Source organism: Pteropus medius, unplaced genomic scaffold, assembly GCF_902729225.1.
Source record: "Pteropus medius unplaced genomic scaffold, Ma_sr-lr_union100, whole genome shotgun sequence".
In the NCBI taxonomy this organism is placed as follows: domain Eukaryota; kingdom Metazoa; phylum Chordata; class Mammalia; order Chiroptera; family Pteropodidae; genus Pteropus; species Pteropus medius.
The window spans coordinates 35,636,698-35,654,734 of NW_024344378.1; the positions used below are offsets into that span (position 1 = coordinate 35,636,698).

Genomic DNA, 18,037 nt, shown 5'->3' on the forward strand with positions numbered 1-18,037 from the left:
ATGATTTGTACCTTTTGTGCATTGAATGAAGTAGTTTATTCCACGTCATTAGTACCTGGTCAGGAAGGGACCTGGGGTTGGCATCTTCTCTGCCACCTTCAGAGAGGGTCTCATATAGATTGTTTGCGAAGGTATCTTTGAATAGACACAACTAGCCACCCCACATGTACCGAGCGAAGTGGTACGAAAGGGATTGTGTACAGTAGATTTGAAACCAAATAAACTTAGATAATTGGGGAATTATAAAAGAGTACACAAACTATAAATATACCCTCAGAAATACTTTTTTATTATAGGGCCAAGGTCTTTTCTGAATATTGAGGACTGATAAGAAACATTCATATTTTGGGAGATTATTTATTTGACAGACATTTGGGAACAGATACAGCCGTCTATGGGTAAACAGACAACATCCCTGGTGGAGGTGGAAGTGCCCAGGGGTGCATGTGTTTTGTCAGCCTCCAGTGTTTAGGGGCCTCTTGTGCATTGGTCACTTAGTTTTAGAGGAGGAAAGCAGCTCTCCTAAACAAACTCTCAGGGAATTTTTCATTTCCCTGAAGCTTCTGAGCAGTACACTCATGGAACTTTTAAACAGGATGGCTGTAATGTACACTTGGTATATTCTTTGAGAAAATTCAATTCTGCTCAATTGATGTTGTGGAGGTTGTTTCGGAGAGCTGCTTCTACTCTTTTTGACACCTTCAGTTCTTTTTTTATGTCTAACTTGAAGCAGTGATTCTCTGTTCCATATCAGTGACAAAGCAGGTAAGAAAGGCATTTGTGTCGGAGTCTCTCATTTATGGCACCCTGGAGTCATTTAGGTGCACAGGGCCTGAACGGAGTTCTCCAGCAGACTCACCTCCAGAGGGCGCGATACCTGTCAGGCTCAGCGTGGCCTTCGCACCGTGCGTGTCCTGTGCGGTAAGAGCTGATCCATGATTCTTATGTTGCTTTCAGTTTACCAAAATAGCTACCATCCAGCATTGACTGCCATGCCCCAGGCTAAGCATTATGCACGGGGGGAGAGTCTCTGATCCTCATGAGATTGGGACCACAGCAGATGCTGGCAGAATTTTGCCCTACCTCTCACCACTCAAGTACCCGGTAGAGTCACTGGCTGTTCTGCTTTGCTGGGGACTGAGGGTTTTCTTGGACTTTCAATGCTGAAACGGTTGAGTTAGTCCCTCTATCCTCTGAGTCTTGCCTGAGGGCACCACAGCCAAAGGAGCTTGCTCACAGCGGAGGCACCCCTCAACCAGAGACAGGCTAGAATTAGTGGGTGTGTTTAACAGCCTTTGAGCCCCTGGAGGGGACAGCTCTGAGGCATCTCTCTTCAGTCTCTCAGAGATCCCTCTAGGAACTGGCCCTGAGGCTTGCAGAGGGAACCTGCTCACACACCTCTTTACTGTCTTCCCTGTTTACTTTCCCACTTCCCTACCAAGGACCCCTGGGATCTGCTTCTGCTTAAATTACTTTCACTCAGATACTTGTCACTTGCTTCTGGGAAAATCCAAATAAATAAATAAATAGATAGATCCAAATAAATAAATAGATAGATAGATAAATAAATAAATAAAAATAATAAAAAACAAAACAGAAAAAAGCCCCAAACAACCCTAAATGAGTAGGAGCTATTTTTAGCCCCATTTCACATAAGAGGAAACTGAAGTGCAGGGAGGTTAAGTCACTTTGTTCGATGTTGTGCAGCTGGCACGTGGTAGAGCTAATAATGAACTCTTAGTACTAACTACATTATATACAGCTTTTGTTCCCATCTTCACCGACTTGTAATTATTTCCAGATCATCTAAAGTTTTACTTATTCATATGGAATCAACAAGCAACCCATCAGTCCAGTGGGATTACACATGGTATGTTATTATTCTGTCCCTGCTAAATTTATTGTCAGAGGATTGAGTGTGGAGCAGAAAACTGTTAGAGGAGTGTAGGGCTATTTTTACTAAGGAGAAATCCATCTTTTAAACACAGAGTTTCCAAAACCAGCATAGTTGCTGACTAAGGGTGCAGTGCTGACCCCTCTCCCTTGGCTGCAAGCAGGACTTGTGACATCTTTGATTGGATTGGATGTAAACTGCCTGCTTGTGCTAAAGAGTCATGTCTGCTGGTTCCTGGCTCTCATCCTAGAGCTCTCTCTCTATCTATGAAACGACTCATTATAAGGAAGTCTATTAAAAATGAATCCTTGTTTGAGAGTAAGAGTATCTCTTAAAATTTTTCTTTAATTTTGGTGCTTTCAGTTCTAATTATTATGCTTTCAGTTCTAATTATTGCTAAGAAATGTAGCATGCATTTAGGAAGTATGTGATAGTTACAGTACTTGAATTTCTTGTAAAGATGGATACTTTGGGATGTGAGTGAGTGTATTTCCCTCTTATTTGAAAGCAAGAGGCTTGGGTATTATACCAGATGTTAAAAAAAAAAAAAATCACTGTAAACCCACAGCGTAATCAAAAATGCTCCAAATTTCTCTAATAAAAAAATTAAAGTGACTCCACTTATCTGAGCATTTAAGATTTTTTTCCCATTATTCTCAGTCCCTTATAGTTTATAGATTCTAAGGTTATTTAAAGAAAAAAAAGGGCGATTGCTTGGCAAATGATCCACAGAAATAAAACGAGACTGTAGAAGTGTAGAATATAAACGTATGCCCATGTTTAGGTATCAGTGGGAAATATTTTACTTTAAAAAAGACATAAAAGAATTTGCTTTAGAGAAACTGATCCTTGACCACACCTGCTTACAGTGATTGAAAACGATCTTGCCTTTTCTACTGACCCACTCCTAGTCTGCTTGTTCCTTTCCTCAGAGGTCTAAACAGACACTGCCCAGCTGGGGGGACTGTCCCCTCATTAATCACACCTGACTTTGCATTTTTCAGCTCCATGTCTGCTTTGCATCCTGTACTCTGAAGGTCACACACAAATACACACGCACGCCCGCACGCCTTGAGTGCCATGGAGTCATAGGAAGAAATGCTAGGAACGATTCAGTCCAGTGTGGATGTGGCTTGGGGCCTCTTTCCTTGGTCATGACTGAAAAGCACATTCATTTTACATGTTACGTGGTGAAAAGTATGGGAAGTTAAGCTTAACTAGTGGGGAGCTTATAAAACTCAGTGAGAAAACTATATTGCCAGGTGCTCTGAGGATTAGGCACCAAGAATGGTTTTATAAAAACCGATGTGTCTTCAGGAGTTGAGGTGAATGCTCTGTAGACACCCGGCTTTTTCCTAACACATGCCCTGTCTCTGTGGACTGTGGCGTGAATGCACTGCGCTGAATTCTTCTTGTCCCCATTTCTGTTTCTAGCCTCTGCCATCAAGCTTCATCAGTTTGCTAACCACATACAACGTAGTGCTTTGTAACATTTGTCAAGATGAGGTGGTGGTATTTTTTCTAGAATATATAGAATATAGTTCACAGAACACGACAAACCTTTGTTTTCTATCCACACCTTTTATAATTCTATACATGATTTTATAATGTCCTGAACTTCTTTCTAGACTGAAAAATTCCACAGAAAACTTTCTTAGAGGAAAACATGTGCTCTAATAAATACCTCATTGATTATATTAATTGCCTTTACCTGGACACAACCCTTTCTTTAAGTATTGTGATGAAAAATACATGTAGTATTACATGTGTGGCTGAATATTAATTTTCGTTAAAATCAGGATAATGTTCTTTGCCTTCACTTTGTCATTGCCCATTTTTCCCCATTTTTTTTGCAGGGGAGGAGAGTGGTGGAGAAAGTTGGGGACAGATTTTGAGTTAATATCTTTAGAGAATAGTCCGTAATGATGTTGATTTTTTTCTAAAGTCTGTCAAATAATTTAAAAATATTCCTCTGAATTTTCTTTTATTTACCTGTCTTCTTCCTCTCCCTGTCTCCTCATTCCCACCTGGAAAAGGGTAGGACACAGTACCAGATCAGTGCTGATTGGTTGATCAAGGAGCATGTCCACTTAAAAATTCCAAGACCAGTTTTTCTGTTTCAAGGGCAGAAGGGTGACGGCTAAGAGAATATTTTCTTATGAGAATATTTCTTCATAAATTGTGGCTAGTTGTCTCCCAAACAACACTCTTACTCTAACCAATGCAATTTTGATGGGCTTTTACAAATTTCTAGTAGGAGAAGGGTGAGAGTGAACACCTGAATTTCTCTGCAATTTTTGATTCATTACATTTTTGGAAGTTCTTTAGATAAAGACTGCTCAAGAATTGCTTCAAGATACATCCACTGGAGCTCAAGTGACTGTTTCCTAATTATTGGCAGTGAACTTTCTGCTCCTCCCTTTGCCCTCCTTGTTTCTGCATGAGTGTGAGTGGGGGTTTCTCATTGTTCACACAGCACCACTGTTTTGAGAAGTTGACTCTCAGGCTTTGCTGTTATAACAGGCATGTAACATAGCACCCCATTTTTCAAGATCATTTTTTGTTGGCTTGTGATTGTGCTTGTAAAAGGTGCTCATTTGGAAGCCCCACAGCTGTAGTGTCCTGTTTGTAACTATTGAGTAGGTGCAATTAAGCTAACTTCATTGTATACAGGGAGGAGCGTTCATATGGGTTCAGGACCAGGAAGTGGGGATACAGAGGCCGTCTCTGTGACAGTGTGGTGGGAGAGGCCTGGCAGGTCCTACTAGAAGTCAAGCATTCTGGCTAGGGTAGATATTCAAAGAATTTGGGCAAGATGTAATGTTTTGTATATTCATTTTGACCTTGTTAATCTTAAAATATTCTTTGGAAATCAGACTTTACTGGGTTTAGTTAGATATATGAGTAAGTACAAATTCATAGTCCTTATTTTCTCACAAATAGATACTTAAAAAAGTGATTAGACTTATGATAAAAACTCTTAAGTGGTTTTTACTTTTATGAGTGTGTGTCTAGATTTTTTTGGGTCGTTTTCAGAGTACTAAAGCTATATCCCAAGAAATCTAGGAAATGAAGAAAATATAATATATAATATAATCAAACTCCTAGTATACACATTTTGGCCTTTTGTTGAAAGTCTCTAGTTTTCATGTGTATATTTAAAGAATAACAGTTACAATCATATTGCACATATAGTTTTATGACCCACTTAAAATCAAACCTTATTTTCCTTTTCTTTTTTACTGGATAGTTTATTATTATCATTTTTTCTTACTACTTCAAAGCTTTTGCAAATCATGAAATGAAAAACATCTTTTTACATGACCTTAAAATGTTTGAATAAGAACCTATATCTAAATTTTCTTAATTCACATATTGCTTATCCTATGTTTTTGCTTATTAAAAATATTACTAAAATGAACATGTTTGTCCCAATAGTTTTCCTTTTCCTTTTTTTTTTTTTTTTTTCATGTTTTGGATTATATTCTTAGGACCTAGTTTCCTAGAAATAGAATTACTGGGTCAACTACATGGATATACTTATTTATGTAAACCAAATTATTTTCCAAAAATGATTGCATGAATTTACACTTTACCACTGTGCAAGCACTACATTCTTATTGGTGTTTAAAGTATTACTGACTTTCAGGGTTATTATAATTATGTAAATTATAAAAGCCTTCATCTGAAATAAAAATCTTAATATTTTTCTGGGAAAATATACCATTTTAAAAAGATGGATTCAGGTATTGTATCTGAACCATTAAAGATCAAGAATTTGTTTTTAAACCTTTCTGAAATTAAACAGATATAGCAAAATCAAAGATATTTTAGAGAAATTTTACACTGTATATTTTAGGATAGATGCCTCAAGCACAAGCATTCAGAACTTGACAGAACATCGCCAACCCTCAACCCCAAACAGGAAAAGAAATTTTCATTACCTTTTCAGAAAGGCTTGGCTGTTTTGAGACTTGTGAAGGATCTGGGCCTAAGACATTTCAGTTCCTTGAACTTAAGAAAAATGAGTTTAAACTTCCAAAGTAAACAGAGTACAAAAAGCAGCTGAGAAGATAGATCTGTTTAAGAAAATGAATACTTACAGGCCCATTATGCTATTATAGTAGATTCATTTTAATTGAGATAGAATGTGACTCCTTAACCAAAGTTACAATGCTGGGAATAAGAATAAAGCTATGGCTTAGAATATGACCACTGTGTTTGCATCGTAAATATACGCACATATTTTATGAAAGGAAATCGAGGTAATGATATCTGTTACAACTTTTATCCTAGGCCAAAGACTATTACCTTAAAATTACTCTTCAAGCATTGTTTGAGATGAAAACCACATTTAAAGGTGGTTTTCAGCCTACTGATGAAAAATGAATTCATGTTAACAAACCAAGGACTTTAAATGGAATAAATTATAATCAGATGTTAGGCTTCGATCAGCTTTAACAAAAACAAATGATTCTTTTCAGAGATGAGAATTGATGACTTAGCCCTCAAAGAGTTTATCATTTTTCAAACCAAACGTTTTGAGAGGAGGCGATCTGCTTAATTTCATAAAAGTAGACTTGTGATTTATTAGCAGCAAACTGCTGAGTTTAAGAAATAAGAACTCCCCTAAATGTTTTCCTAGGGCTTCTGAATAACGATGCCTTGATCGGTAACTTGATTATGCAGTGCCACCTTTCACAGAAGGCTAGATTGTACAGCTGGCTATGCAAGCAGGATAAGTTAGGAGTGTAGGTCGGAACCCTCTGAGCAAGCACTTTTGCTCCCTTTCTTTTGCATGTCTGCACTCATTCCATAAACTTATAGACGTAGTCCTCTGAGTGGACAAAAATGTCCTCCAGGACCACAGGGCACCTGCTAGTTTTTATTTTAGCCTGCAGACCTGATGAGATGCAGTGTGAGCCGGTTTTGGCTCAACAGGCCTTGTGTAGAGCGAGTTTAAAAAGGGACAGAAACAGTTTTAATAATAAAACGTGAGTAACCACTTCTATCGTCCTTTGGTTAATCCCAAAAAACAGCTTCTCTAGCTGTGATAATTTCATAATTGTAATGAATTATGCTAAATACCTAGAGCACTGGCATGACTATAATGCCTAGAATGATTTAGATTGTTATATTTAAACTCTTCACTTGTCTCAGAGAAATTTTATTTCTCAGTATTCCCGGGCATAAGGTGAAATGTACACTAGACAGCAGTGGGCAACTGGCTAGGGTTACGTGAAGCCAACTTGACTCTGATTTCGGAAATAAAAAGCATCGATCTTACCTTGGGATTCCAGGGATGTCACATTGTTCAAGACTTAACTGTATGAATTATCTGCTATGTTTATAAGAATGCAGATTCTTGGGCTCCCACAAAGATTAAGATTCAGTGGGACCTATGGGTGTGGCCCAAGAATATGATCTTTTTTTCATGAGCACCCCTCTTTCCCATTGTATCTTCAAGTTGGCATGACAGCATTTCCACTAACGTATTAGAGAACTCTTGTCCAGTAGGAGTGTTTGCTTGAGCAGACATATATCATTTGAGCTAATGGAGCATCCAATGAAAAAATATTAATTTTGTAATATAAATTTATTGATAACTTAAAAGAGTATGGAAAGATGTGAATTAATTGTCCTACACTGTCAGTGAACATTTGGTGTTCACTGACAGTGTAGAAAGAAGTGGCATACATCTGTACTCTTTGGAAGATCATTTATTGAAGAAAGGACATTTCTGAAAGAAACACCCTACCAGTATTGCTCAGCAAAGGGTATTGGCATGCAGGGTAGGACAATTCTTTATTGAACTGGACTCTTTGTGACTGCCTTGGCCCTGGACACTAAATATCTATACCACTGCCCACCAACACTCACCTGTGACAACCACCACCACCAGCAATACTCATCTGTGACAACCAACAACAACACTCACCTGTGATGACTCCCCCTGCCAATACACACACATATTTCCAAACAGCCATCTGAGGAGTGGTGCTTCCTCTGGTAAAGAATCAGTGTGAGCCAACCTAGGGTATTCATGTCCCCAGTCACCGGAGAGCTCCCCTTCCTCTCTGCTGTCCTGCACCAACTGCTCTTTCCATATGCAGGTGTGATTTTAAGTGCACTGAGGCATATAAAAGGGAAATCGAAGTTTTGGATAGACAGACAGACATGAGTATTCACAGCATCCTCTGCTCAGGATTCATTTTTTCCCATCTCCTATGTCTCAGTCCTTTCCTACTTTAAGCAATCAGCTGGAAATGTTCATTCTTTGAATTCCTGTTATCTGTGACTCTTATGTAACGTTCAACCTTTAGAATCTTGTCATTTTTACTACCGACCTCTAAGAACTTCCTGTTGAGTAAGACTCTAAACTCTTTGAAGTCAGGGTTTCTGGCTTCCATATATTAAATATTTATAGAGTGCTTATTTGCATATTTTAGAGTTGAAAACAGAGCCTTAGGGAGGCTAAATCACTTGCTCTGAGTTATACTGCTACTAAACAGTAAATCTAGAGGTGAACCCAGGTTTCTCTGACTCCACAACTTTGATCTCCTCACTATGTGCCTCAGGTGCTAAATAAGTTTTGTTTAAATGAATCAATAAATGAGTCTTTTAGTGTTAAGTTGAATTGGAGTAGCCCTGAAAGTAAGCACTCCCTCACTCATTTTTGTGGGGAGAATAGCAAACAGACCACCTCGTCATGGATTTCTGAGTATAACCTGAACTTTAAACCTGCCTAGAACACATTTGGTTTTGATTTAAAACAAGTCGGCTTGCCCCATTGCCATGTTATTACAAACACAAAAGAAATATAAACTTCATTCCGTTAAATAACCATCCATATAAACTCTTAAATAGTTTCATGATTTCAGACCAGGCCAAACCTGGATATTAAGGAAATGGTTATTAATGTTATATATTTTATTCAAACTAATTCTTTAACCCTTCCACCAGTTCCTAAAATACCGACCAAACCTTTTCTTCCTCCCTCAAAATGTTCCCAGGAGTTTAAGACAGATACAGCTTTGATTTCAAGTTGCTGACTCTCATTATTTAGAAATATTCCTTTTCAGTCTTTTGAAACTTTTCAGCCCTCTTTGGTAACAGCTAAGTGAGTTATCTCCTATAGTGACACTGTGTAATGAAAATATAATGTGAACCACAATATAATTTAAAATTTTATAACCGCATGTAAAAGTAACAAAACAGGCGGGATTAATTTTAATATAGTTTTTTTAATCCAGTATATAAAATGGTATCATTTTAACATTAAAAAATTATTGATGAGATTTTTACTTTTTCTGTACTGTTTTTGAAATCCAGTGTGTTTTTCACTCTTACAGCACATCTGGATTCAGACTAACCACATTTCAATAGCCACTAGTGGCCAGTGGTTTTTCTTTTGGACAGTGCAACTCTGTGGGAAGACCAACAGGAGCTTATAGTGATGTACTAGATATCCATGATTCCATTAAACCACGTGAAGGCCATGAACATTCTCTACCTTTTGATGATAAAGCTAGAAGAATGTTGATTTTTTTAAAAAATAAAATAATAATATGTAAGTACTCGAAGTTGTCAAATAGTGTTTTTGACCCTAGGCCAAAGTAAATGGTTCTTCAAGGATTGCTTGTAAGAAGGAATAGTTTAAAAGCAAGACATTTGACGTGACCAAAGTTTCCTTTAATCAGTTTGAGATTCCACTGATGTATATTAGGGTCATCAATCCACAGGGAAGTCTTCATTGTCAGGCCGATAAATTGGAAGTCTGAATAAACTCTTTGCCAGGGTTGCTTAAAGAGTTTAAGTTAAAAATCGCTTGAAGCAATGAATAATGTAATTTATATGTTCTTAGGTTTTTGTGAATATTTGTTTTCCTACATTTGATAGCAACAGATGCTTTCTGAAACTGGAAGCCTGGTAGACTAGAGAACGCTTTTCTCAGGGCTGCTGCTGAGCTGCGTGGCAGAGCCACCACCATCTTAGATTGTCCCCAGCACTGGAGTGTTGGCAGAGCTTTACCACCCTGAGAGATTTAGCATGTGAGAAAAAAACCCCTGCAATCCTCGTTTTGAGAAGTGTAGTCTGCAGAGGGCTACAATTGTTGGGGCTAGTTGGTGTAAACCTTAAAGAGGTAGCAGTGGTCCCCATTGTTGGAATAAATCAGGACTGCTCGCTCCACCCTCATGTAATCTTTGTCATTCCCATTAGTTCTGTTGAAAAATTTGGTGGGAAATGAAAATTTTAAAAATAGCTTCATAGGATGTCTTATTGATATAGTTCAATTGATGGCCCATGCTCATGGCCCAAATTTCATAGATAATCCATCTCTTTTCTTTCATACTCTTAGCCATTGAGCCTTTTAGGATGTGGTAAATAAGGTGTTATCTGTTTTATATTATGTTTCATTTACTTTCAGTAAAAGTGGCCTTCTTTTACATAGTCTATAATTATAAATGTATAGATAAATTTTTTCTCTTTTTGGTTTATGCATTTTAGAGAGTGTCTCGCGTCTTTTAGCTAGCTATTAAACTTCGATGTGAATCATAGAGGTTTTCCAAATATTGGATTAGTGTTTTCACCCGTGAAGTTTCTTATTAAAGGCCTAAGTTAAAACTTATCCAGTGAGAGTTGCACAAAATTAGTATTTCCATCTAGAAAGTGCTAGGTTAATTAAGGCCTGTGATGTTTTATACTTGGTTTGATTTTATCGACTGCCCATGATTCATCTCTGTTAGTACATTACTTATCCTGGCTCTTTAGGTAGCTTATATCCACATTTGACCTTCATACTTTTGCCATATTACCTTATACACTGTGGACTGAAAATCATGCTGTTGCAAACCAGAAATGGTAAAATTTGGTTCACTCTCAAATAGGAGGAAGGATTTCAAATGATTTTTATTTGTTTTTTTCCAAATTAAAAGAAATTCAAGCTATGTAAAGGCATTCTGGAAAAGTACAAAGGAGGAAGTTATAAATGACCATTAATTTTATCACTCAATAATTGTTAATATTTTGGTGTTTATAATTTTTTCTAGTACAGACACTATATGTATATGCACAATATGTACTTATAGCACCGAGATCATTCTGTACATCCTGTTTTATAGTCTCCTTAAAAAGCAGTTTATTGTACTTTTGAATATGGGAACTTTTTTAACTGCAAAAATAAAACAATATTTAAGAAAAAAAATTAAACTGAAGGAGAAAACCATTCTTAAATATCCAATTGCTATTAATATAAAAATTACATTTATTTTTGTCTGTTTCTCTTTGATTTTTCTCAACAGGCTTACATGATTTTTTTTTCAGGGCAGGTGAATTTGATATGTTCACAGTGGACTCTGGGAAGCAGGTAGGGAGTTTTAGAAAAGATGAAGTCTGAGAATCCTCACACCTGCTGTGGTATATAACATTCAGATGAAACTTTTCACTACTGAAGTTTAAGCTCGGAAGTATTCTTCAGTTGGCTAAAATTTTTGAATGATTTTAATTGGGAATTGAAGAAACTTAAAAAATACACTCAATGCCTACTATTTCTTCGATTCTGAGAGTTTGCATGCCAATCCAAAAAGTTAGATATGACTCATGAACATAAAAATAGAGTATATGTAAATTGCAGCTTCTGAATCTTTTGCTGATTTCTCTTTTAGCAGAATTGGTTAAATTGTCAGGGAACTTTTCTGAAAACAGAAATATGCAAACTAAAATATATAGCATAGCTTTTTAGCATATGGCTTAAATTGATACAATAAGTGAATGTTTTAAATAGTAAAATATTTTTACAGGAGAATCAGGCTACTTAATGATTACACATTTATCTTTCAGGTGACCTTAAAATACATCAGCCTTAGTTAAATATGCTACAGTTGAATCGTGTTTAAAATAAATGGAGAAATGCCCCGAAGATTTGAAGATTTATCTGTTATTTTTTATAATTTGAACTTGTTTTTTCCTTGCCCAAATTCCATAGAGGTGAAAAGACCCATTGCTTATCAAGGGAATGTTTAAAGGTATTCCGTACTATGTTTTAATATGAAATACATAGTCCTTGTGTTTTTAGATTTGGCACCATAAAGCATAAGATATTATAATGGAAAAGCATTTCAGAATGAAAAGGATATTTAAACAAGTTTCCATATGCCCTGTGAAGAATTTAAAATCGAGCTCCCCCACCCCTACACACTTTAATTCAGTAATTAACTAGACTTGCCCTGTAGTTTGGGGGACTGTAATGGTTTACACCTGTTTCAACTTTTGCTGTTTTTACTGGCTGTGGCTTTTGCCATCCCATATTTCTTGTGAAGCAAAAATATGAAATAAAATATGGCAAAGCACTGGAGAAATTATAATAAACATAAAAAATGAATTGTTCAGGTTAAAATATGAGATACTTTACCTGCACAACCCATGAAGCCATGTTTCAGTAGTATTGAAGTAATTTATTCTGTGTCATGAAAATAAAGACAGTGCTTTCATTGGCAGGAATAATCCAGAGTTTTTATAATCAAACGATTAAATTTTGGAACATCAAGCAAAGTTTATAATGTAAAGACAGTCAGAAAAAGGCTGCTAAGTCATTATGTGTATTCATGTTACTGCAGAATAAAAAAAAAAACGAGAGTATAAGTGTATAAGATATGTGAAGACTCAATAGAACTGTTATACTACAGAATATAATCACACTTCAAGGGTCAAGAAATAACCATGACATCAAGTAGGGAGTTGGCTCATTTCTCAGGCAGTATTTCCTCCAAATATAATGAAAAAGAAGCCATTGAGTCAAGGTATTATATCATATATTTTTTCTTGCAATCTAGATCTCAGATGGTCTCCCTAGAAGTAACCTTGATTCGTCAGGCCTAACAGTAGCAGCCCAGCTCTAGTGTTGGGTTAAGAATAAAATGACTAGCCTTTTAGTTCACCGCCCAGAATGAGATTAGCTAAATTAAATTTCTGTGTTTAATTTGGATAGAATTGTGACTGTGAAAAGATCTTTGGGAAAGTTGTCAGAAGAACAGACTTTTAATTTTGGCTTTATCTCACTAGTTGGGTGGCTTTGAATAAATGGGCGAAGGTTGATCTTAAATGAGGGCAGGGCCTTGCCTATTTTCTCTAGTATAGGACGTAAATATCTGTGGAATGAAAATTTCTTTTTGTTCTTTTCCGGGTCTGTAAAATGAACATCTTAAACGCCTCGGTTTATATTGAGAAAGAAATATTCTGCAAGTGGCCTCTCCCCACCTCTCACTTCTTCCGAGAAGTTTAATATATTGATCCTGAGAATTTTAGAGTAACTTTGAGACTTGAAATCTCAAATTTGAGCACAGAAGGATCCCTCTCTGGGGGGAGAGAATATTTGTGGTAAAACATGGCTCTCCCTTGATTGGCTTTAAGGGTCTCGCCGTCTTTGGGCGTGGTCAGTAAAAGTCCCGCAGGAGACCCAGCAGCCTGGGAATTAGATTAGGACACTCCCTGCAAAGTGCCAGTGACTGGGACCAACCAGGGTTTACACCCGAGACAATGATCTGACCAAGAATGCAACCAGAGTCTTTTACCAGGGTGTTTGTGGGCTTGGGAAGTAGATACTTCTCAGGATTTAGGGGAAAATTAGGCTCAGATTTGGAGTTTTTCATACAGTAAACACTTAAAATGAAAAAGAACAAAGATTTTTGGTGCCAGTGAGTATGCCATTTCTGGCTCCCTGCCTCCTGTTCCCCTTCAAATCACAAGGTTGCTAAAAGGTGTACGTTCTGGTTAAATTTTAGATGTTTTTCCGGAACATAATTAATTTGAGTCTAACTAAAGAAATTTTTCCCCTTTCTATTCATCCTGGCATTGAAAGACCATTCTATGAAGTCTGTTTAGACTTGGAATGAAGGGGCATTTCAAGCTTGTGACATAATGAGTTTGTCATGAGCAAAATAAGTGTCCTAAAGGAAGTGTCTAATAAAATGTAGTTGTGTCATGAAATTTAAACTGATGAATTCTCAGTTGTGTAGGAGTTCCTTGGGGGTGAAAGGGATGATTATCTGCCTTGCTTGATAGGCCTTTGAAATTATCTTTGATTTTAAAATTTCTTTTCAAAGAAGTTTCCTCAATGTCACTAGAATTTTAAAAAATCTTTGTGTCCTTATATGCAGTTTTTATTTCCAAGTGATTGTGTTATAGATTAGGGCCCCATTAAAGTATTTTCAGCTTTAGAGATAAAGACAGCCTGTGAGGTGGCTGAGTTGAAGTCCCTTCAAGGCACTTGTTCTTAGGTTTTTGTCATTAGGTTTGGGCACTGACATTTTATCTCACCTGGGTTGCCCCTCTAGCTAGGATCAACCACATTTGCCAGTTTATTTAAAAGAGTGAGGTTTTTTTTTGTTGTTGTTGTTCAGATTTATTCTTTGTTTTTTAAAAGGCTTTAATATTGATATATTTCTAAGTTCAAGAGTGAAAATCATAATTTGTAGAGTTAACCGCAAAGAATCTTTTCGTGGAAATGTGTGCTTTGGGTGCCCACTTCAGTGTCTGTACTCAGTTCATGCTGTTGATGGTATGGTATTTGTGCAAAAAAGTAAAGGTAAAATGGTATTGGCATTATGTGTTAGTTTTTTGCTGCTGCAACAAGTTACCGCCGGTATAGTGGCTTAACAATAACATTCATTTATTATGTTACAGTTCTGAAGGCTGGAGGTCTGAAATTGGTTTCTTTGGGCTGTTAAGGTGTTGACCAGGCCATGCTTCCTCCAGAGGCTCTAGAAAAGAACCCATTTTCTTGCTTTTCCCAGCTTCTAGCGGCCACCTACATACCTTGGCTTGCGGCCCCTTCCTGCATCTTCAGAGTCGGCAGTGTAGCTTTTCTGTATCTTGCTCCTCTCTGAATCTCTCAGATTGTTGTCACATGCCCATCTCTCTCTGTTTTTATTGTCACATCACTTTCTTGGACTCTGATCTTCCTGCTTCCTTTTTATAACGACCTCTAGTGACTGTATTGGGTCCACCTGGGTAATTGAGGATAATCTTCCCATCTCAAGATCCTTAATTCAATCACATCTGCAAAATCCTTTCTGCCATGTAAGGTGACATATTGATGGGTTCCAGGGATTAGGACATGGACAGCTTTGGGGGGCTGTTATTTAGCCTGCCTCACACATTAGAATATAGTTTAAATTTTTTTATTTCTTTTACTTATTGTGTTCATACATTTCCTCAAACTGTCTTTGGTAATCACAGAAACATGTACTCTGTGTTCTCTTTTTTGGATGAAAATATGTTGATAAAAAAATTTTGTATTTTTACAAAATTGCAGAAGGTGTCTTGTCATATATCTAACTGTGAAATTAAAGTTGGTGAAAAGATAATTTGTAATACTTGTTATCTTTTTGAGGGCAGAGAGAACTTCTTTGAGTTTTGACTCTTCCATGTAACCATGTAACAGAATGATCCGCCATACTTCTTGGGTCTTTAATCATTTTGACAAGTTGCAGGAGTTCTTGCTCCAGCCCCATTTTTTGTCCTGATGAGGGCGTGGCTTCTCTACTTAACCACTGTTCCACTCTGCATTTGAATCCAAGACCTGTTTGGTGGTTGCCCTCTGAAAGGTACCATTTGAGGCGATTGCAAGCAGGATTTTATCAGCTCTTTGTCCCCTCTCTCCCTTTAGTCCGATTTCCCACCTCCCCCCACAGATAAAAAAAGAAAAATGTTCACATAGTCATAAAACTTTTGAACATTGAGAACTGGGTTTGTTCTGTTTTTATAGGCTACCATTTAGATATAAAAATGATTGTTCAAATACAATGACCTTTTAAGTAAGCTCATATGAAATTTTATTGTTGTCTGTCACTTCGTCATTACTATTTAATTCTCATGTTTTTTCTCTCTTTTTGCATAAACCAATAAAGGAGTGAATTAAAGTAGGGTAAGAAGCCAACAGAAATCCAAGTAGATTATATAGTCATTGCAAAACCTCAAACTGACAAAACTTAGCAGGCCATGTTCCATGAGCCCCCAGTTGAAAAGGCAACGTCCTGCCTGGGATTGATTACAGCTAGGAAGTGTTAGAGCACTACAGCTGATTATATTGGTAGTTATATTTGTTCATAAATTTTTTTAACTATGAAAGGACAAGATTACTTTTGTTCATGTGTGAAAATAGAGATTGTGAGACTTTCAAACAGAAAAAAGTGTGAAATTAAAGAAGTGTAATTGATTAGATTAGTGTTTTATTCTTTATCGAATTTGCATCACAGATGAGGCCTGTTAGCAGCCACTGAGCTTTGGGAGAACAAGGATGGCATCTTGTTTACCTTTCTATTCTCATACCTGATATGCAAGAGTTTTTGAATACATAGGTTGAGAAAAGAAACTATTTTAAATGTATACATTTTTATTTACAGCTGCTGCTGAAGGAAAAGGCAAAAGTGGGGAAGACTTTTTTCAAAAGGTAAGTTGCTTTTTACTCCTGCATTGGTGATAATTAAAGAGAAATACACGTGTCTCGGTAGAAAGCTACTCTTCCGTGTGAAAGGGAATAGTTTTTTGATGTGATAGCTGGAGATGCTCAGGCCAAGGAAAGGGTGGTATACTGTTTGACACGTAACCATTCTAAGGAGATTTCTTCTGGGCAAATCTAATGAAGTTTTTGCTTGGAGGTATGGAAGCAAGGAAGGCTGCAAGATATGCTGTCTTGATTATGTTCTTTTACTACTGCCCACTATTTCCTTCTTCCTCAAACACATACCTGACCTGGGAAGTAGAGAGGAGTCCCTCACAGCTTTTCTTATTTCTCTTAAGTCTGAATGTGGGCAGGATAATATAATTGACAATGGATGTACCTTTAGACCTTCTTGCCAGCAGTTAGTAGCTGTGTCTATTCTGTCCCTGGCTTTCCTCTGAAAGTTCTGACCTTCAGTGAAGCCAGTCTGGCCAGTCATACATAGCAAAGGGAAACAGGAGTAGAGCTGACTGAAGAATGAATATGAGAAACTATGAAGAACAATTGGTTTATTGTAGTCAGCTCTATTTTTAAAAATATTTTATGTAGAGGAAGATGCCAACCTTTCAAAGAAATTGATTTAAGTTCATGTTCTTATTTCTTTGGTTTATTTGGATTTATTGTATTTGCATCTTTGTCAGGATCCAGAAAGCATATGTGTGGGAACAAATAGACACATATCTTAGGAGAGTGATAAGAGTGAAAATATAGTAGCAACTATGAATGAGGTTAAATATGGCTGTAGAGGGTCATCATGCTTTTGGAAAACACCTCTGTGTAGCCAGATGTGGCCTTTACAACTTCTTTATTCTTTTGCCTTGAATGTGATCTACTTTTTTTTTTTTTTTTTTGGTAAGCTTCATCGTTTATCTGTATTCTCTGCCAAGCTTATTAAAAGCAAATATTTTTAGAGCTGATACTTATATTGCCATTTCTTCATTCTGAAAATATTTATTTACCACCTGTTGTGTTCTGCACACTGGAGAGACCAAAATGATCAAGGCATCATCCCTGCCCTACAGGACTTAGTTTGGTGTCTGGTGATGTAGTCACAGAAATAGCAGGAGAGTCTGGGGCCATAGAGGATTAAGCACTTGACTGAGGCTTTAGGAGATTAGAAGGGAGTTCTTGAGGTCTTCAGAAGAGTGGAAGTTAGCCATGTGAAGAGGTAGGCTTGAGTGGGTTGGAAGGCATTCTAGGCAAAGACAAAATATAAGAAGGCTCAGAGGTAGAAGAATTTATGCGGCATTCACACTTCCACCGTTTGGCTGGCACATAACGTGAGGGATTCATAGTGCAAGATGAGATACAGGATTCTATATGATGAAGTATCTTCTCTGAATGGAAGACACATTCCTAAAGGATTTAAATTTTAAAAATTTAAAAATTCTGTACTGGCCAAGTGCAATGTGCCAGACCACAGTTTTCCATTCCTGCTTTAGGCTCATGCTGTTGAAGTTTATTTACTATGCCTGAAGGCCTTGGCTTGGCATTATCTGACGTTGGTTAATATCCAACTTGTCTTTAATACCTGGGCATTTTGGAATGCCCTACCTTTTGCTGGGGCAGGCTTGCTGCAAGGGGAAGAAGAAAAGAGAAAACGAAGAATGGAAATCTCAGATTTGCCTTGGGTTGGCTGTGAT

The 18,037-nt window shown here is 37.2% G+C and overlaps 1 protein-coding gene across 4 annotated transcripts in view; it reads left to right on the forward strand.

Moving 5' to 3' along the window:
* Nucleotides 1-18,037, forward strand: part of BICC1 (BicC family RNA binding protein 1) — a 238,863-nt gene that overhangs the window by 57,596 nt on the left and 163,230 nt on the right. For all 4 annotated transcript variants that reach the window (XM_039871846.1, XM_039871842.1, XM_039871844.1 and 1 more), the window contains exon 2: nucleotides 16,297-16,343. In XM_039871846.1, the coding sequence (XP_039727780.1) occupies nucleotides 16,297-16,343 (47 nt within the window). The remainder of the gene's footprint in view (nucleotides 1-16,296; nucleotides 16,344-18,037) is intronic.